Consider the following 22555-nt stretch of genomic DNA (forward strand, 5'->3'; position numbering starts at 1 on the left):
GTAGCGTGCCACTATATATTGAGTTTATTTCGTGTATATGTAACAAAGCATCCCATATTTATCTGCTAAATTAAACAACAATGACCATTCATTCTTAAAATTGACTGTAGAGGCAAAGTCATGCCTGCTAGTACTATTCTGCAGAATGTCAGCTTTTAAAGAAAAGGAAACTTGTTTTTAAGTTCTGCATGCTTTATAATCACAGAATACTTATTTTTGTTAGTGTTTCAATCATGCTACTTACTTAAAATGCCAAGCGTAACATTTGTGTGCATGTCAGTAAATCTTTGTGTGTTTGCGTATATATATTTTTAGTTATAATGTTGAAGGTTTTAGACTTCTGTCAACAAATAACTGCAGTAGTTTGATGACATTTTTTTCCCACTCCTGCAAATTGAATTCTTTGCTTTTTTCCTCTGGAGTGTTGACTCAGCACATAAGACGATCAATTTAGTGACCCATCACTATTACCTTCCACGAGTTCCCGACCGCTTCTACCTAAATGTGGCGTGTTGCCTTTGACCTGTTTTCTAGAGGACGATTGTGAGCGAAGGGCCAACAGGAAGACAGGACCCTAGGGATACACGATTCTTTCTAAGCATGAGCATTGACTTAGTCCTGTTATTCTTATTCATGCAGAGTCCAGGCTATCATTTTAAACTAACATTATTTATAGGAGAAAAATCACTGATATGATTTTCTTCACTAGATCCAGTTTTAATTTTAGAAAACTTTACATGGTCTATTTAAGTGTATTTCAGCTAACATTAACTTCTGTGCCTAGACAGAGGTAGTATGTTCATCTGCATGAGTCTCCTAAAAATATTTTTCTCCATTAAATTGTACTGGGCTTGTATTTCTGCTTGGTTGAAATGTTATATTGAGGGGTTTTTCAAATGATTTGTGTATACTGTTGGTTTAGGATTCATTTTACACCTTGAAGAAATGGGTCAAGGAGCTGAAAGAACATGGTCCGGAAAACATTGTAATGGCCATCGCTGGAAACAAGTGCGACCTCTCAGATATTAGGTAAGACGCATTTTAATATCTTTTGTGTAGATATTATCCTCCGTCCCTGAATGTCATCCCTGAGTGTACAAAGGTATCATGCCTTTGTTATGTCTGCCCTCAGTGTAATAATTAATGGCCTTTCACTTGTGGTAGTCAATGTGGCATTGATTCAACCAGAGAAGAAATAAGGGAAAATAATAGGGAAATGCAAATCTGGTGTACCATACAATGATAAATGTTAAAATTATAATTCCTGTACATAGCACAGTTACATCCTGACTCTACATATCTTTGGGCTAAATGGTTTTATTATTTCTGTTGTTACTTTTTCCATTTTTATTATCATTATGACTACTAGTACAATTTTAGTAACACTACGGTAATGGTCATCCCTATCGTAATGACCATTAGAATTCTTAAAATTTTTCATGGCATACCTGTTTGTTTTAGTTCTAGATTTTACCTTAAGAATATAGTCAAGTACGTAATCTCACTATTTTGTTCTTAAATCAGAATATGACACATTGTATGTGAGTACCTTGACTTCCCCCAGTGATACTGGGTTATTGAACTTCCCGTATCTGGAAGGAAGTTGTGGGGATCCAGTACACATGAATTAGAGATTTGATGATAGCTTTGCCTAGCCTGGTAAGCTAGCTATTTTACTAAATAAATACATTATTTAAAAAAGGAAATAGTGAATTTGTGGTATCTCCATTCTCTTGGTTAATTTAATTCTCAGGAATTCTAGTAGCTGATTTTCATAAAGACAACTACATCATGCTTCTGGTTTTGCTAATCAAAATGTGATTAAACCAAAGTGAAATAAATAGTCGATGGAAATGGATCTTGCAAAAGCTCTTAACATAGCATTTAACAAATTGTTCTGTTTCTTTGGTATTTCAAAAGTTTGTATCACCTTGCATCTGGTTGGTTTATAATAACAGCCATAAACACCACTTAATCATTTATTTTTCTGAGATTTGGACAGATCTTCAAACTTCCCAGACTTAGTTCAGATATCCACCTCCTTTACTGTAAACCTTAAACAGCTTGCTTGTCTAGTGTTCCCAGCAGAATCACCTTAACCTTGGTCATGGGAAGGATGAGGTGGGTGTGTAGAGAGAACCGTTGCTGAGAGAAGGTTCTATCTCTAAAACCCCTTAATTATGGGACTAATGTGCACCTTTGAGGGGAACCAAGTTTTATGTATCGTGGGAATGCTGATGGACTAGCATTTAAGCAGAGAACGATTTAAACTTGCATAGTATCAGTTAGGATTCTTGGTTACGTGGATCCGAAACACCATTGAAATTCAGGAGAAAGGGGAATTATTGGAAGGTACTGGTATCCACATGGTAAAAACAGAACTGCCCTCAGCTCTGACATTTGACATGTTCCAGAGTTAGTCTCTGGAGAGATGCTGGCCTGGCATTGTCTTCATTTCCAGTCTAAAACGCCAGGGAGGAACTCCCCACATTGAGAACAGGCGTGTGTGGCCAGGAGGGGATTGGTAGTACGAGATGGTATTTCCCAACATTACTATGAGAATGGGAAGGCAGGTGGTCTTGAAGAAGGACAGCTCCTAGAAAAGTGTAGCCTGGCCAGACAAAAGTTATCTGTGACATATAGATGTGGCTACCAGCACGCAAGGATACGCTGTGTTTCGGGGTGGAATTCACCTTTTATGCACAGGTACAACATTCTTCTTGATGAGCATTCTGATTTGTGCTCAGCTGATTCTTATATGTGCAATTTTCAATGTGCCCCAGCTAACATAATCTATTCATCTCACTTCCAACCGTGAATTAACTTACAGCCTCTCTGTCCCAGTGGGAGAAAATGCAGGGCCATCCAGCTGCTACCTGTAGTGGTGGTGTCATGGGGCCACTGTCCCATGCATCCAGCCTCCCTGGTAATATCTTTTCTCCTCTTGTTTGGCCTCAGTGAGGTCTGAATGTGGCTCCTCGAGATCCTGCAGTTGTATTTTAAAATGTGGCATGTATATCTTTTGTTATACACAGTTATTTTAGATGGTATGTGTTATTGAATCAGGCAACAAGAAGCTGACTGCCTTTAAAACTCTGATTAGGTCAGTGAGAAAGACTAGATGGACACTAATTCATTTTTAATTTTTAGACATTTAATATGTTGTATTGAGGTAAATTACAAAACATCACGATCACCTGTTTTAAGTGTACAGTTCAATGACTGTTAGTGTATTTTTAGAGTTGTGTAATCATCTCATATCTAATTTTAGAACATTTCCGTCACTCTGTGAAGAACGTCATGCCCATTTATATTCACTCTCAATTTCCACCTCCTTCCAGCACTAGTAATCACTAATCTACCTTTTTGTTCCTCTAAATTTGCTTTTTCTAGACATTTTACATAAATGGAATCGTACAATATGTGGTCTTTTGTGACCACCTTCTTTCAGTTAAGCATGTGTCAGTGATGCATTCATTTTTATGACTGAATAATATTTCATTGTGTGGATATACCACATTTTATTTATTCATTTACACATGAACATTTGAATTGCTTCTACTTTTTTGTTATTATGAAAAATGTTCCTATGAACAATCATGTACAAATTTTATGTGGATGTATGTTTTCATCTCTCTAGAATATGTACCTAGGAGTGGCATTTCTGTGTCATATGATAACTCTTTTTAATAATTTTAGGAACTCATAATCTGTTTTCCAAAGTAACTGCAAGATATCCATATCCTCACCAACATTTATTGCCTTTTTGATTATAGGCATCCCAGTGGGTGTGAGATTGTGTCATTGTGGTTTTCCCAATGACTAATAATGTTATAGTAAATATCTTTTCATATGTTTATTGGCCATTTGTATATCTTCTTTGGAGAAATGTCTCTTCAAATCCTTTGCCTAAATTTTATTTGGATTGTCTTTTTATTATTGAGTTATAAGGGTTCTTTATGTACTCTGAATAAAAGTCTCTTATCAAACATATAATTCGCAAATATTTCCTCTCATTCTGTGGATTGTCTTTTCATAATTTTTACTGTGTGCAAAAGTTTATGTCCAGCTTATCATGTTTTCCTTTTATCTCTTGTTCACAAGTGATTGGCTAAATGGACATCACAAATATTTATTCATGTTTTCTTAGTGCTTACATTTAGGTCTGTCATCCATGTTGAGTTACTTTTTGTATGTAATGTAAGATGGGGTCCAAATTAATCTTTTTCCATGTGGATATCTAATTATCCCCACACCAGTTGTTGAAGAGATAGTTTCTCTCCCATTGAATCTTTTGGGGTACTTTTATCTAAAACTGGTCAACCATAAATGTGGTCTTGTTTTTATGCTCTTAACTTTATTAGTTGTTCTACACGTCTGTCCTGACACTAGTGTTATACTATTTTGATTGCTGTAGCTTTGTAGTAAGTTTGAAATTAAAAATTGTGAGTCCTTCAACTTTGTTCTTTTTTCAAGATTGTTTGACTATTCTGGACCCTTAACATTTTCATATGAATTGTAGGATCTATTTCTTAATTTCTGAAAAACAGAAGGCAACTTTGATTTTAATAGAAATTGTGTTGAGTCTTTAGACCAATTCAGGTGTTAATCCCATTTTAACAATTTTAAGTCTTCCCATCCATCAATGTAGAATGTCTTTTCATTTCATTACATCTTCTTTAATTTCTTTTAGCAACATTTTATAGCTTTCAGTTTACAAGTCTTGCATTTGTTTTATTTATTCTTAAGTATTTGATTTTTTTTATGGTATTGTGAATGGGATTGTTTTCTTATTTATGGCATTGCTTTTTGTTAGTGTGTAGAAATACAATTGACTTTTGTATGTTTATCTTGTATCCTATAACTTTCCTGAACTCATTTATTACTTTTAGTTGTTTTTTAGTAAATTATCTGGAGTTATCTATATATGAGATTATATTATCTGGGAATAAAGACTATTTTACTTCTTTCTTTCCGATATGTGTGCCTTTTAGTTCTTTTTCTTGACCAATTTCTCTGGCTGGAATCTCTAAAACAATCTGGAATAAAAGTAATGAGAGTGCACATTCTTGTTTCTTCCTGATCTTAGGGATAAAGCATTTAGTCTTTCTCCAGTAAGTATCACACTAACTGGTTTTACATATATCATTTTTATTCTGTTGAAGAAGTTTCCTTCTGTTCCTAGTTTGTTGAAGGTTTTTTGTCATGATCGAATGTTGGATTTTTTCCAAAACAATTTTTGCATATATAATTACATGTTAATTGATTTTTGGATGTGAAATTAGTCTTGCATTCCTGGGATAAATCACACTTGGTCATGATGCATAATCCTTTTTATACATTGCTGGGTTTAGTTTGCTAGTGTTTTGTTAAGGATTTTTATGTCTATATTCTTAAAGGGTATTAGTCTGTAGTTTCCATTTCTTACAATATCTTTGTCTAGCATTGGTATCAGGGCAATAACAGTCCTATAGAATGAGTTGGTAAGTGTTCCCACCTCCTCTGTTTTCTAGAAGAATTTGTGAAGGATTGATGTCATTTCTTTTTGTTTCTCTACATCAACTTGGTCTCCATGATGTCAATTCTTTTTTTAAATTTTATATTAGATTTATTTTTTGAAAGATAAGCATTGTGTTTTAAAACACATAACAATACTATATGATAACATGTAAAAAATTAAATGGTTCCTTAATATCAACTATACAGTGTTAAAATGCACTTTGTTTGAATCCAGAAAAATGGAGTCTATACATTGCAATGAATTGTAGTTACACGTCAATCTTTTAGTCCATGGGTTACCCCTACCCTGCCTTTTTTCCCTTTGAAATTGATTTATTGAAGAAACAGATTCATTTCTCCTACACCGCTTTATTAAGTGTGAATTTTTCTTATTGTTTCCTAACGGTGTTATTTAACTTGCTCCCCTATGCCCTTTAAATAAATTGTTAGATTTAGACTTGGTCAGAATCTAACTGTTGATAATCTACTAGGTGATTATGGTTAGCAAAATGGTGGCATTCAAATTCTATCTTTCCTTCTTCATTTGTTACATGCAGTGCATCTACAGAGAAACTTCCTCAAATCAACTACAATATTTAATTATACTGAGGTACAGTGTATATGAAAGAGTATGAAAGGGAAGGAAAATGCTTGATATATTCTGTATTTAGAAGGTTTTAAAGTAATGAAATGATTCTATAATACCCTCCCAAATGACCAGTTAGGTTTTTTGTTTCATTTTAAAACTCATTAATTTAAACAAACTTTATACCTTTAAATTGCAGGTATTATTTTACTAATGTACAAATTGTCTAATTTGTATGATGTCAGTTCTTTAAGTGTTATCTAATTTGCTGTGTAGTTCATAGTATTCTCTTATAATCTTTTTTTCTTAATCCCATGACCAATTAAATAATCCTTCTAATTTGTGTAAGGTCAGTAGTGATGTCTCCTTTTCCATTCCTAATTTTAGAAGTTTGAAACTTCTCTCTTTTTTTCTCATTCAATCTAGCCAATAGTTTGTCAGTTTTGTTGACCTTTTCAAAAAACCAGTGGTTTTTGGTTTATTTCTTTTCATTGTTTTTCTCTTTCATTTCTTTATCCTCTAATTGTTATTTCCTTCCTCCTGTTTGCTTCGGATTTGCTTTGTTCCTCTTTTTCTAGTTTGCTAAGGAGAAAGGTTAGCATATTTATTTGAGATCTTTTTGAATGTAGGCATTTATAGTTATAAATTTTCCTGTAAGCACTGCTCTAGCTGCATCTCATAGGTTTTGATATGTCGTTTTTAACTAATCTCAAAATATTTTCTAATTTGTGTTCTAACCCGTTATTTATTTAATAGCATATTGTTTAATCTTCACATATTTGTACAATTCCCAAATTTTGACTTTTCATCATTTCTAATTTAATTCCATTGTAATCTGAAACATACTTTGTATGATTTTAATTATTTTACATTTACTGAGGCTTGTTTTATGGCTTAGTATATGGTCTGTCCTGGGGAATGTTCCAAGTGAGCCTGATGCCACTAAGTTTTTAACACCTATTTTTATACTTGCTATTCTCCCTTAGAGAGAGAAAAATCTAAGGTTGAGGGCCCTCTGCAGACAACTGTCTCTAACTAGAGTTTAATTATATTTTGTCCTTATCATATTTATTTTTAGGATTACATTCTCTTTATGATAGTTGACACTAGTGTTGCGTTTATGACAGTGATATAAAATTTATTTTAAAATATTAAAAAAGTTGATTTATGCACATGACACGATTATCTACACAGAAAAGCCCAAAGAATATACCAAAAAAGTTCTAAAAATACTAAGTGGGTTCAGCAAAGTTGTAGGATACAAAAGCAACATGGAAAAATCAATCAGATTTCTATATATTAATACTAACAATAAATATGCAGCAACTGAAATTTAAAACACGATATTCTTTACAATTGCTCCAAAGAAAATAAAATACTTAGGCATATATTTAACAAAACATATATAGGAGCTGTATGCTGAAAAGTACAAAATGTTGATAAAAGAAGTCAAATAAGACTTGAATAAATGGAGAGACATATTATGTTCATGAATTGAAATTCTCAACATAGTAAAGATGTTCATTCTCTTCAAATTGAGTTATAGGTTTAAATGAAGTTTCTGTCAAATCTTAGCAAGGTTTTTTGTAAACATAAATAAGCCTATTCTAAAATTTATATGGAAAATCACAGACACTGAATAGCTAAAACAATACTGAAAAAGAAGGATATAATGGAAAGAATCACTCTGTTCTATATAAAGGCTTACTATATAGCTACAGTAATCGAGACCGTATGGTATTGGCAGTGAGATGGATGCATAGATCAATGGAACAGAATAGAGAACCCAGAAATAAATCTACACAAATATGCTCAATTGATTTTTTGACAAAGATGCAAAGGTAGTTCAACAGAAGAAGCAATTCAACTGATGACCTTTTCAACAAATAGAGTAATCGGACATCAATAGACAAAACAAAAACAAACCTCAAACTTATATAAAATTAGTCTAAAATGAATCACAGGCTTTAATGTAAAATGTTAACCCCTAAAACTTTTAGAAAAACTTCTAAAAGAAAATAAATTTAAAGATCTGGGGTTAGGCAGAGTTCTTAGACTTAGTAAAAGCACAATTCATATAAGGAAATACTGATAAATTGGACACCCTTAAAATTTAAAAACTTAAAAATATTTGTGAAATATTGATGTGTGAAGAGGATGAAAGACAAGCTACAGACTAGGAGGAAATATTTGCAAACTATATATCTATAAGGGACTAGTATGTAGACTGTATAAAGAACTCACAAAACTTATATGAAAAAAATTTTAAAATGGGCAAAAGACATAAACAGACATTTCACCTGAGAGAATAGAAGATGGTGAGGAAGGATGTAAAACGACGTTCAATATCATCATCAAACCTATCAGAATGGCTAAAATAAAAATCAGCAACAGCACCTAATGCTGGTGAGGATATGGAAAAACTGAGTCATCCATACATTGCTGGTGTGAATGCAAAACGGCACAGCCACTCTGGAAAACAGTTTGGCAGTTTCTTATAAAACTAAACATGCAGTTACCATATGGCCTAGCAATCACATTCTCGGGCATTTATCCTGGAGAAATGAAAACTTATGTTCACACAAAACCTGCACATGAATATTCATAGACACGTTATTTGTAATAGTCCTAAACTGGGATCAGCCCAGATGTCCTTAAGCTACGAATGGCTAAACAAACTGTGGTGCATCCGTACCGTGGACTACTACTCAGCACTAAAAGGAAGCAAACTGCTGATACGCACAGCTCGAATGCATCTTCAGGGGAATTGTGCTGAGTGAATGAAGCCAGTCCCAAAGGTTTCACAGTGCGTGGTTCCATTTATATAACATTTTAGAAATAGAGGATAGATTACTGATTGCCAGGGGCTATGGTAAGGGGAAGTAGGGGTGGAGGACGGGGAGGAAAGTGGGCATGGATTTGAAAGAGCAACATAAGGGACCCTGTGGCTTTGGCACTGCTTGGTGTCTTCTCTGTGGTGGTGGACATAGGAACCTACACAGGTGATAAAATTTTATAGAGCTTAACTCACATACATAAGTGCATACAAGTAAAACTGGAGAAATCTGAATAAGATAGAATGCAACAATGACAATGTCCTCTTTGTGATATTATACCATAGTTTTTCAAGATGTGACCATTTAGGGAAACTGGGCAAAGTGTATGAGGAATCGCTTGGTACTGTTTCTTACAACTGCATGTAAATGAATCTGCGGTTATCTCAGTAAAAAATCTGATTAACAAAAAGTTGATTTAGATAAAAATAATAAATATTAAAACAGTGAGGTGAGGGCATGTGTAATATATATGCATTATATATATTATATACATATGGCAAAAATTGCAAAGGGGAATGTATTTGACAAAAGTTTTATAAGCACACTGGGCCAAATGATTAAATGAACCATCTCCAGCACACCTAAGGTACGAAAGATAAACAGGGTAACTGTATTAAAAACTCCCGTTTAGGAAGGAGGGAAAGGGAAGCCTGCTGCCTGGGTCTCTGCCCGGGGTGTCTGTCTCCTGTGAGACAGGAATGGTCGGTCAGTGATAGGGCCTGGGAACCTAGCGGGCACCAGCTTGTTGACACGTTTCTATGGCAGGGGAATCGGTTCTTGGTCAGCAATCTGGCTGCTCCAGATTCTGCCTGCTGATATAATCTTTCTGGGGAGTTAGCCAAACCTCTAAACCCCAGACCTTATTCAGAGCTTGACCTTCTTTTACTCTAATCCCAAAGTACTTTGCTCTCCTGTAATTCCCAGAAAACTGTGTTTGATTTTTCACTGGGTTTGTAGCAGGACAGTATGTAGACGTGTGTGTGTGTGTGTGTGTGTGTGTAGATATGTGTGGGTGTAGATGTCTGTGTGTGTGTGTGTGTGTGAGAGTGTGTGTAGATGTGTGTATAGGTGTGTGTGTGTAGATGTGTGTGTATGAGTGTGTGTGTAGATGTGTGTGGAGGGGGGTGTGTGTGTGTTGGTGGAACTGATCTCATCCAACACACTTTGGTTGTGTAAGCTTGTCGATCCTTGGAAGGAGCTCTGCCTGGCATATTTTGAGAATGTGCTGGATGGAAGTGGAATTAGCCCTCCAACCTTGGCTCAGCCCACTTAAGGCATTTGGGTGCAGAAGTACTTGGCAGAGATGCCTGTTCAGTGTGTTTCATCTTCTTGCACGTTCCAGAAGACAGTATAAAGGTCCGCCCCACTCCCAGAGTGGAAGGCATTCAGAGGCATCTGGTCAGGTACACTCAGGATTTTTAGCTTGGATTTTTTTTCTAGGTTCCTGATCTTGGTGAGGGATTTTCCTGTCTTGAGCAACCCTAAACAAAATCTTCCTCTGCTCAAATTATTGTGAAACTGAAGTAATGTATGGTCCCTCTGAATTCGAGGCGTGAAAGCAAAGTGGAATGTGAGAAGACTGTCCTGGACTTTCACAGAGTAGGTGCTCAGGGCTGTAACCCCCCGTCCTTCCTGCTGCCCTTCTCCCTCCCGGTGAATGTTGTGGTCGCTGCTCCCAGCGGTGGAGAGTGTGCAGTTCCTGGTGGGGCAGGCCATCCTGTTCCCTCCGCCATCTGCTGATGCTGCAGTTAGGCTTGCAAAGTTGGGGACATTTAAGGGACTGACAGAGTTGCAAGAAAATAAGAACCTTAAATGGATTGAATCCACAGGATCTGGGGTACCAACTGACTTGCCTGGTCAAGATGGCAGGAGAACCTAGTCTGCATGCTGAGCTGGGGCTGGCAGCAAGTTTCTGAACAAGTAGCACATGGCATGGGGCTAATTCAAGGTCTCTGCTATTCTAGGAGGGCAGATTGGCCTAGGGTCTAAACAGAAAAGAAAACTTTGTCTCAGAAAGTCTGGGAAGCCCAACAGGAGACTGCATGGCCTTTTCCTGGGTCTGGCGGAAAAAGCAGGGCAGTTGAGTCTTGCAAAGAAAAAAGAGAGAAATAGGTTGTAACCTTGCCTCAGTGGTTTTAAAACTTTCATGAATTTAAGAAACCATAGTGCACTTGTTAAAAATTCCAGTTCTAGGAACCAGGTCCAGAGATTCGGATTCAATAGGAAGAAGGAGGCGAGGATATGTGCATTTAAAAAAGTGATCCTTTTACAAGTGGTCCAAGGGTCATTCTTGGAAAAGCATTGCTTTCGGCAGTAGAAGTTGACGGTAGAGAAGAATGAGGAAGTCCCAGAATCTATCCTGGCATCTGTCCAGGTCTCTAACTGCAGGCTGCACTGTCTGGGCTTCTCTCTTGCCCTTCAGGCCTCCTGGAGAATGAAAACAATGACTCATCATCTTTCAGGATTCAAAAGTGGCACCCATTATCCTAAGCAAGTTAATCCAAGAACAGGAAATCAAATGCTGCATGTTCTCCCTTATAAGGGAAAGGGAACATTGGGCAGTCATGGACATAAAGATGGGAACAGACACTGGGGGCTTCAGAGGCAGGAAGGAGTGGGGGGCGATTGCAAAACTTCCTCTTATGCTCAGTACATGGGTGACAGAATCAATTGTACCCCAAACCTCAGCGTCACTCAGCATACCCCTGTAACAAACCTACACGTGTACCCCCCTGAATCTAAAATAAAAGTTGAAATTATTGGCTGGGCAGGGTGGCTCACACCTGTAATCCCAACACGTTGGGAAGCCGAGGTGGGCAGCTCACCTGAAGTTGGGAGTTCAAGACCAGACTGGCCAACATGGCGAAGCCCCGTCTTTACAAAAAATACAAAAATTAGTTGGGTGTGATGGTGCGTGCCTGTAATCCCAGCTACTTGGGAGGCTGAGGCACGAGAATTGCTTGAACCCAGGAGGCAGAGGTTGCAGTGAGCTGAGATCGCACCACTGCACTCCAGCCTGGGTGACAGAGTGAGACTGTCTCAAAATACAAACAAACAAACAAAAAAGTTGAAATTATTTAAAACACACACACACACAAAACACCAAACTGACACCATTGGCCCTGCATCTTTAATCTCTTCCAAAGCATTTCCAGGGCCTCTGCCCCAACCCCTTCATACCCCACACTCATAATCACCAGGAGAAGAGAGGTGATTGGGTGCAAATTAATACGGGGCTCCCCTGTTTAGCTTGGATCTTTTTCTAGGTTCCTGATCTTGGTGAAAGATTTTCCTATTTTGAACAACCCTAAACAAAATCTTTCTCTACTCAAAATTATTGTGAAGCTGGAGTAATGTGTGGTCCCTATTCTGGATGGTTCAACTCCCTTATATCCAGCCTGTGCTTGTTGCCTTTGGCTTGGGTAAGGGGTTAAGGTCACCTGGCTTTGGGACCTCTGTGAGAGGACCTGCAGGTATTTCAGGAACCATCTGCTTTAGGGCCATGTGGCCAGGATCCTACGCGAAGGAGGGAAGGTCAGAGGAAGAAGTGCATATCCTATTTCACCATGGCCCTTAAGCAAGAATCACTTCCCCATATTTCCTCTGACAAGCATGGGCAGCCTTGACCTATGGCTGCCATAATAAGTCATTTCTTGGGAGAAATTACTCCAACCCTATCCATTCCGCGGAGCAGGTTCTAGTTCTACATTTCTTCTGCTTGATCTTGTTTTCTTGATTTTGAATTCTTGGCTCTACACAAATCCCCTTTGACTCTTCCCAATTTGAAACTCTTTCAGGCTTTCCTGGCCATTTTTGGACATTGCCTTCATTTCATGGCTTCTAATGGAATTGCTTTTCAGCCTCAGGGGTCTCCTGTTGGCATTTCCTTGGAATTCCACCTCTCACTGGTATATTAGGGCCACGAATGAATCAGAAGGATGAGGGAGGGATGGGGAAGTGCTGATGGGAGAAAACCCCTCAGACCTAGTTTATTTTACAAGTGGTAGCAGTGGGAAGTTACCCAACAATAGTGACGACGGGGGCTGGGTTGGGAAGTGGGAGAACCTTCTTCTCAGAGGTGGTGGGTAATGACCTTGAGATGGCTTTGCTGTCACTGGCTGCCTCTGCCCAAGATTCCTCCTACCCACCCCATAAATACAACCCAGGAGATGCTCAGGGGCAGTTCTCATGCACTCTTGCCTCTTCTGAGGGGTGGAATCATGGTCTCTAAGATCTTACGGAAGCACTCTGGTGCCTCTTACAGAAACACTGGGAGGGATGGGTGGGACTGCTGCCAGGGAGTCCAGAATTCCTTCCTGGAGTAGAGGTTGTACACCAAGAAAAAGGGCATCTGGTGTTAGCAGTGAAAACAGGGTAGGGTAGGAGGAAGGAAATTAGTCCTGTCAGCTCTCAGTCATTCGATTAGCAAAGACGTTTTGGTGGTTCTTTTGTGGCAGCAAAGGGCTCTGAGAATAGAAAGGAGACAGTCTTTTCCTTTGAGCTATTAATGTTTACTTTTATTTGGGCAGCCAAGAAAGGGGGTGGGGAAATATCTGATGAGCAATGTAAGACTATGTTTAATAAAGTTCCAGTTGGTCTGATGCAGTGCAGAAAGGACAGAGGAGTTCAGGAAAGGGAGAGGTCAGAATCATCTGTTGTGACTAGGAAAGGCATGGGACAACATGTGTCCCAGGTGGGGCATGTGCCACGGGCAGTTACGGATGTGTTGGAGGAGGAAATTCTAGGAAGGGGGAAGATCTGGGACAAAGGCCTGGCGGTGGGAGTGAGCTTGGCACGTGTTGGCAGGGAGGGGCCGTCAAGAATATCTACCCTGCACCTGCCCTGGGGAATGGAGGGAAAGATGGCTGGATGGTGTGGGTCTCAAAAGCATGCAAAGTGGGTGGGCTTGATGTGCTGACCAGGATGGCTCCTGCCTCAGCTTCCCCATTGCCAGGCAGTCAGAACACTGTTTTCTTCTGAGCCTGTTGTGGCCCCAGGCTCCTCCTTAGTGCAATGCCTCAGGTAGTCACTGCCAGTTAAAGAGATCAAACCTATTGGCCATCCTCCAAGGAGGCTATGGGAGCCCGTCTAGCGTCTTAAGTGCGTGATTCATGCAATTTCCTGTGCAATCTAGAGCTGGAAACCAGGGCAGACCTGTACTTCCACAGTGTACACAGTCAAGTTAGAAACACCACCAGCCATCTCCTCAGTTGTTTTACATTTTTGGATAAAACTGTGGTTTTTAGCAGATTAAAAATACATTTGGAAATAAATACTTTTTACTACGAATAATAAATTAAATTGCTTTCATCTCTTACATGTGACTCCACAACTCATTCCAGTCTTGATAGTGAGCCACAATTGAGTAGGGAAGTTTCTTAGAAATTATACAAACCAAATAACAGAATTTGAAATGCTGTACCCTAAAAATCCAATTTATTCCAAATACTAAAAGCACTAAAGCCAGTGAACATCAGTGAACATCATGGCAAGTGTTAAATGCACACAGTGTTTTCCTTATGTGAGATAACGAGGAGGAATAGAGCCTGTGCTGTGAAAACATGTGTGCTTTGAGATGTGCCTGTCCGTGTTCTGTGAGCGATGCGGTGCAGATGGCCCCGCCCATTCACCTGCTGCTATCACAGGAGGAAGGAGGGAGCCGAAGACTGAGCTGCCCAGAGAGCCCAGCAAAGGCATCTGGAATATCTCTTTCTTAATTACAAAAATTCTTAAAGAAGAATATATAAAACCTGCATATCGTAAGGAATATTGTGGTAATAAAATGAACAGTCGTGTAACTGTGCCACAGAACCCCCTTCCCCAATCGTATCCCCGTCTCTCCACCCGGAAGTAACCACTCTTCTCACTTTGGTGATAACCACTTGTTTTTGTTATGCTTTACACCTGCGTTTGCATTTTCCAAGCCGTAGATTCGCCCGTTTTTGAACTTTGTAAACGGAATGAGACTGTATGTCCTGTGATGACGTGTCTTTCACTCAGCATGCTTGTCAGATTCACCTGATGGGGGGTTAGCTGTGGCTTCTACATATTCATTGCTGTCTACTGTTCTGTTTTATGAGTGGAACACAGTTTATCTTTTCATTCTATTGGTGGATATTTGAGTTATTTCTGGTGTGGTGTTATTATGAACATTGCTGCTTGAACGTTCTTGTGCATATATTGCTATGTGTAAGCATTTCTCTGGACTGGAGTAGGTAAGAGTTGAATTGCTGAGTTTCAGGGTATGCACACCCTCAGTCTTACTAGGTAATGCCAGTGTCTTTCACGGTGGCATGGAATATGCCAATCGTGTGTGAGCCTTCCTGCAGCTCTGCATCCTTGCCACGCTTCAGAATTGTGATCCTTCAGGGCATATAATGATATCTGACAGTCATTTCAATGTGCATTTTCCTAATTATCTATAAAGTTATCATCTTTTTATATATTTATTGGCCATTTAAGTTTCCTCCTCTGTGAAGTGCCTGTTCAAATCTTTGCCATTTTTTTTCTATTGGATTGTTTACCATAATCTTGTTTATTTTTAGGATTTTAAAAAATACGTACTGGATGCTATTCTTTTGTTATCTCTATGTGTTGAAACTATCATCTTCAAATTTAGGTCTTATCTTTTCATTTTCTTTATGTTGTCTTTTGCTTTAAAAACATTATTATTATTATTTTAGAGATAGGGTCTTAGGTAGTTGCCCAGCTGGAGTGCATAGCTCACTGGAGCCTTGAACTCCTGGGCTCGAGCAATCCTCTTGCTCAGCCTCCCAAGTAGCTAGGACTATAGGTGTGCACCACCATACCCAGCCAATTTTTTAAAAAAATTTTATGTGTTTGTAGAGATGGGAGTGTTGCTGTGTTGCCAAGGCTGGTCTCAAACTTCTGGCCTCAAGGGATCCTCCCACCTCGACCTCCTAAAGTTCTGGGATTATAGGCATGAACCACCGTACCCAGTTCTTTTTTTCATTTTTTAAGAGACAGGGTCTTGCCATGTTGCCCAGGCCGGAGTGCAGTGGCTATTCACAGGCCTAATCCCACCACTGATCAGCACTGAAGTTTCGACCTTCTCTGTTTCCTACCTGGGCCAGTTCACCCCTCCTTAGGCAACCTGATTGTCCGTCACCCCTGGGAGGTCACTGTATTGCCATGAAATTTAGTGCAGACATCCGATTGACATAGTGCTCTATAGCCCAGAACTCTGGGGCTCAGTGATTCTACTGCCTCAGCCTCCCAAGTAGCTAGGGCTACAGGTGCATGCCACCATGCCTGGCTGTGTTGTTTTTTCATCATCAGAAGTCCTTAATTTTTATGTAACACGATTTATCCATTTTTTTCTTTATGGTTTATTTTTTGGGGTGGGGGAAGAGCCTGATTTTAAGAAATCTTATTTTAAAAATATTTCCATACCTCCAAGATCAGGAAGTTATTCCCCTAATATTAACTTACTCCCCTAATATTAACTATCTTTCATAAGCTTTACAGTTTTGGTTTTCCTATCTGTCTTCAAATCCCTCGAAATGGATTTTGATATGTATGCTGCTTCATTTTTCCCGTGTAGACACCCAGTTGTCTCAGCATCATTGGTTGCACAGTCCACTGTTTTCCTACTGACCTGCAGTATTAGCTGTTCTACGTCACGTGTCATGTACACAGTGTTTCGCGGGCTGTCTCTGCGGTTCCACTGGCTGACAGCCATCCTTAAACCAGCACTGCACTAACTGAATTATGATACCTTATCATCAGTCTTGATAAACGGTCTGGACTTACGCTCTGGGATCTTTAATCAATACTTGTGGGCCCCAGAAAAGATTTTATGAGCACATAGACGTGTGGGTGTGGACGTGTTACGGTCTGGTGGAGACTGGGCTGATGCTATAGTTTGGGTTATGACACAGAATTGTGTTATCTATTTCATTGCTCAAATGGTTCCAGCTTTGGCCACTGGGGTTTCTTTCTGTTGGTTCCTCTGTCCCTTTGACATTTGCCTGTCATTTTGGTTTTTGAGCACTTTCTTACTTTCTGGCACAACAAGCTGCTTCAGGTTTATCTTGTATATTTTTGGCTCCGGCCCTATAGTCAGCCTGACTCCTTTTCCCTAACTAGGACTCCACAGGAAACAGAGTCCCTTCTTCAAGGAGCTCAGCCTAGCAGTAGACAGCTTCTTTGTCGGCAGGACCAGGCTTCCCTGCAGCAGAAGGGAACTTGAAATCAGGGTAATGAGCCTCAGCAGGGACAGGCCACCATGCTGCCCTGAGAGAATCGTGTGTGGACACGGGGCTGTGGCATGGCCCTGCTTTGACCCTATGCTGTATGGCTATGCTGTAGGGACAAGTGGAGCCTGGAGTGGCCTGAGCTGAAGACTGCCCTGAGGTCTTTCCACTCCCCAGGGCATTGCATAAGTAATGCCACTTTCTATTTGCACAGCAAAATCAGGGACACAGTTTTCTAGAACATGGGGTGCCTCCCCTCCCTGCAGCCCATGATGGTCTACCCTGGGTGGTGGGCCCTTGCTTGTCTTAGAGACAGAACGCTCTGCAGGATTCCGAGTGGTCAGCTGTGGCCCACAGACCACTGGCAAGTGGAGGCAGAGCTGTGGAGCCCTCGGGAGCCATGGAGGGCTGCCGCCTGCCACGAAATGCCTACTCAGCTGTTACTGGCCCCCTGTGGGTGGCAGTGCTAGTGATGTACAGAATCCTGGGACTAGTGTCAATGACTCTATGGATATGCTGAGTGATCTGGGCGTGCACTGCTCTGGTGGCCTTTATGGTCAGGAGGTGACATGCGGTGACAAGAAAGGAAGAGCTGGCCCAAAGGGATTCAGCCCAGGGTGAGGTCCACGGAAAGGCCAGGGCCAAGAGGCAGCCAGCACCCCAGGCCGATGGTGGCCTCATATCGCCCATGCCAGAGGCCAGTCCTCGATTGCTCCAAACCCTCACTCGAGGGTTCAAAAGGAAATGAGCGGGTCTTCCCATCAGGGTCCAGATGAGCTTCTGAAAAAAAGCATGACAAAACAACCTCCGGAACATCCCGGAATGACCGACGCAAAGTACGCCCCGCACAGCACAGCACAGAGATCTTCAGGGGTAAACCGTGGACGATCTGAATGACAGCACGGACCGTCAGCAAGCTGCAGAGCTGCCTGGCCAAGAAATTGCCAGACAGAGGCAACACTTGCAGGCAAAGGAGGAGACGAAGGAAAGGCCGGAGCAGGCAGGGGCAGGAGTGGAACAGGCCGCAAATGTTGGGGTGAAGTGCAGACCTTCCTGGCCCACACTCCTCTGAGCGTCTGCTCGAGGACAGTAGGGACCACGTGGAGGACAAGGACTTGGCGATGGTGGGGGACAGGGAAGCAGGACATGGCGGTCCCTCAGCATCCCGGCTAGAAGTCCCTCTGAAGAGTGGATGATGATGGTGACTTAGGTGTGTCTTTCGAATATCCTGAGGGGGAGACTGGAAAAGCAGACATGCAATCCTGGGAAGAAATCCAGAAGTGTAAAGAACTCACAGCGGAAGTCCAAAGTCTGCCCAGCGGGCAGGCCTCTCTGCAGGGCACGAGGGCACAGCTGGAGAGGGAGCTCCCAAAACTGCAGCTGAGGGTTCCCGCTGCCTACACGGCACCGAGAACCTGTGATGGGGTCTCACGGGAGTCCACGGAGGAGGACGCCTACTGCCTGGGCCTCGACCAGAGACTTCGAAAGGGGCACGAAAACGTGAACCGTGTGTGTCAGACTTGCAACCACTACAAGAAGATGGCCCAAGACCTGGCCCAGGAACCGAAAAAAGACACTTCCAGTTTTCAGAGGGAGATCTTCTTCTGTGAGAAAATGGCACAGGAAGGCTGGATGGCCGCTGTGTCCACTGAGAGAGCGCTCCAGGCACTCCGGGAAGAAAATGACCACAGCAGGCAGAAGCCAGCTGATTTTGAGGCCACGTTCCAGCCTCTCCAGGGTGGTGCTTTGGCTCCTGGGGTTCTGCCTGCAGCCCACAGGGGCCCAGAAGTGTTGGGGGGACCATGGGCTGACAGGGCCCCCAGAAGGGAGGCGGATCATGAAGTGAGGGTTTGGGTCCAGAGTACCTGCTGGTTTGATTCTGTTTTCCCTGTAACCAGGTCCTGAACGCCCAGAGCTTTGGCAGAACATCAGCCAGTGCTGCTCCCTTTAAGGCCCTTTTGATTGATCTCTTGTTAGTTTAGTTCATTAGTTGATGCTGAAGTTGCTTATATTGATGTCTGATAGATGGCATTAGGAGTAAGGTACTTTTTTTCAGATAAAGATTGTTTAATATAATTCTTGCAAATACAGAATTTCCACATTTCTGGGCCCTCCATAAGTACACAGGGCAAGTATTTCATTTTCATTTAGAAAAAGGGCGTCTCTTACCTCAACATCATTGTGTTTGTTATGGTTAGGAAGACATAGGCCATATCTGATCTATGAGCTGTTATTAGAAAATAGCACAGTAAATTGGCTGGAATAAACTTTGGTTTTAAAACAGTGCCAAAAGAGTCATAAAATTCTTTGTCTCTGACCCAGAATTATTGGGTCTTCTGTCAGCATCCATTGACTATATCAGATGATTTTATTGACTTATAAATAGGGTAAAGTCAATCCCTTCATGCTTTTTATGAGACAGATGGCATACTGATAGAGATATGACCGTCTGGAATAGAGCCAAATAATGAGCTTTAAAGGAAGTCCTTGGGATTCAGTGGTAGATACGTTGAACAAATTATATAGTCTTTTGTCCAACAAATGGTTATCCACTATGCAGCCTTTTTTTTTTTGAGATGTTTCACTCTTGTTGCCCAGGTGGGAGTACAATGGCACAATCTTGGCTCATTGCAACCTGCGCCTCCCGAGTTCAAAAAATTCTCTTACCTCAACCTTCCTAGTAGCTGGGACTACAGGCACATACCACCACAACTAGCTAATTTTTGTATTTTTAGTAGAGACAGGGTTTTGCTGTATTGGCGAGGCTGGTCTTGAACTCCTGACTTCAGGTGAGCCACCCACCTCAGCCTCCCAAAGTGCTGGGATTACAGGCTTGTGCCACTGCGCCCAGCCCACTATGCAGCGTTTTAATAAGGGAGACAAACCTGAACAGCAGGCGGTCGGCTCAAAAACACCTTTCCTATAAGCATGTGGATCTCCTCACTAATTCAGCTGTCAGTCGTATTGTGGCAATTAGCAATAAATTTCTTCTGGGGTTGAAGAGGAAGGTTCTACCAACTTCAGACAATATTTACAGAGACATAAAGAAGTCATAAAGAAATATTCAAAGTTCAAAAAAAGATGAACATGAGTTCTTATTGATGCCTTTAACTCTAATCCAGAAACACAGGCCCTGTTCTAACCTTCTTTGGCGGTGGGGGAAGGATGTTAAAAGCCATCAACTTCTGAATGATTAAACAGAGTGGTAAGCTTCTGTTCCTGGGGATTTTCTTCAAAGACAGAGTAATCTCTTTTGCCTTCACTTCACATACTGCCCAGAAGTTTCAGCATTTCATAATGTAACTTCTATTAATATTAAGAACTACAATTATCTCAGTGATTACCTTCAAATGGCACAATTTTTACTTATAGTTGATCTGTCTCCTGTTTACTTAGGAAGTGGGTTGTAAACAAGTTAATTATCATCACTGCCAACCCTAATTGAGTGCCTACTGTGTGCATGTGTGTAGTTTATGTCAATCCTCCTGTCCATTTCCTATCTTATCAGTCAGGAAACCAAGACACAGGTGGATCGAGGAGTTGATCCCAGGTCCTGTAGCTAAGACGGTGTAGAGTCCAGCTTCTGACCTAAGTGGTTTGTCCCAGAGCCTGTGTTCTTGATCGTCATGGTATCTTGCATCTGCTAAGAAGTACAAACAGGACCCATGACAGAGAGTAACTCCCAAACTGCCCCAAGAGAAAATGGCAGCTGATGTGATCCTGCTCAGAGAATTTGGAACCGACAACTCTTTCCAGTGGCTCTTTCTCTGGCCTCTTCAGGACTAGGCTGAATTTCTGTCAGGAGAAGGGGATTAAGAAGCAAAGGAATGGCCAAGTCCCCTAGAGAACCTGTTTTCTGCCCAGTCCCTGTTGGATTCCAAATTCTGATATGTTTTCCATGAGAAACAACCCATTTAAATCTGTGGCGAGAACCTGACACTGCTCGTTTGAACTTGACACCAGGAATTTAGCCCCAGGTGAATAGCAGTTAAGGACATGTGCTATTAAGTAGGTGAGGCCCCTTGGGAGCAGAAATTCTTCCCAGGTACATGGTTGTCAAGTGCTTTAGCTGTAAATGCTTAGATCGTTGCAATGTGTTATTGTCTCATTAGGTATTTGCTGTGAAGGGAGTGGTCATTCTTTGTTTTTTTCAAAGAAGTTTGTTTTCAATTTTTTCCATCTCACAGGTAAAAATCCAAGTGTCTGTAAGAACTAGCATTTTAAACAGATTTTGCTGCTTTAATTATTGTTAAAATGGTTCCCTCATCCGTGTGTTACATAGACATCTTGGGTATTTAGAGAAAATATGAGCTGGGGGAGCATAACAAACTCTGATTATTCATTTCAGTGGGTGCTTGCCGGAACGGGGCCTGCTGTGAGAATGCGTCAGAGCACACACAGCCCTGCAGCCCTCCTCTGCTTGATTTTGATGAAATGTTGTGAATGATTTCCCTTGCTTTTGGCTGCAATATCTTAAACATGTGGGATGGTTTTGACAGAAAATAATTCCACCCCACAGTTAACAGCGTCTCCCGCTCACCGCTGCCGTGCTGCCCATGGCCGGCTCAGTTGGTCTTTTATGCTTGACCTTGGAAGGGGGCTGTGGCTGGGGGACAGAGTAAAAATGTAATGCAAAAAAAATTTAATGAGATGTTAAATGTTACATTCCAGGAGTTTGGCAGAATATAATATGCTTAGTTTTTTCTCTTACAGTATTTTAAAACTATAATATGCATGCTAGAACATGTGTGAACCACCAGAGAATTTGTTTTAGGAAGCGCTCATGAGTCCACTCTTCTTTTTCTTTTTCTTTTTACTGTAAAATGGTGCCTGAGCAGTATATATTTTATTGTGCCCTAGGTTTAGTTATCTTGATACAGATCTCCAAACTACTGGCTTCATAGTGTCAGATTATGAATTGGATAGAGTGAAAAAATATCAGACTTGACTTTTTATAGTCCCCCCTACAAGAATTATTCTCCATCGTTAGCAGGCTTGAGAGCTGTTGGGAAGCTTGCTACAGTGTAGATTTCTGGGGCTTGCCCAGTAGGCATTCCGATTCTGTAGGTCTGGGGAGATTTAGTGTATGAGGGACGGAGTGGAACACACGGCCAGAGTCAGTGTGTGAGGAACGGGGTGAAACACACGGGTAGAGACAGTGTGTGAGGAACGGGGTGAGACATGGGAAGAGTCAGTGTATGAGGAATGGGGTGAAACACACGGGGAGAGTCAGTGTGTGAGAAAGAACGGGGTGAGACATGGGGAGATTCAGTGTGTGAGGAACCGGGTGAAACACACGGGTAGAGTCAGTGTGTGAGGAACGGGGTGAAACATGGGAAGAGTCAGTGTATGAGGAATGGGGTGAAACACACGGAGAGAGTCAGTGTGTGAGAAGGAACGGGGTGAGACATGGGGAG

At 41.1% G+C, this 22555-nt stretch overlaps 1 protein-coding gene across 1 annotated transcript in view; it reads left to right on the top strand.

The window, feature by feature from the left end:
- The window catches only part of RAB31 (RAB31, member RAS oncogene family), a 154977-nt gene that overhangs the window by 105259 nt on the left and 27163 nt on the right, over nucleotides 1-22555 (top strand). The window contains exon 5 of the mRNA XM_007974664.3: nucleotides 923-1029. Coding sequence (XP_007972855.1) covers nucleotides 923-1029 — 107 coding nt within the window. The remainder of the gene's footprint in view (nucleotides 1-922; nucleotides 1030-22555) is intronic.

Source organism: Chlorocebus sabaeus, chromosome 18 (assembly GCF_047675955.1).
Source record: "Chlorocebus sabaeus isolate Y175 chromosome 18, mChlSab1.0.hap1, whole genome shotgun sequence".
NCBI lineage: Eukaryota > Metazoa > Chordata > Mammalia > Primates > Cercopithecidae > Chlorocebus > Chlorocebus sabaeus.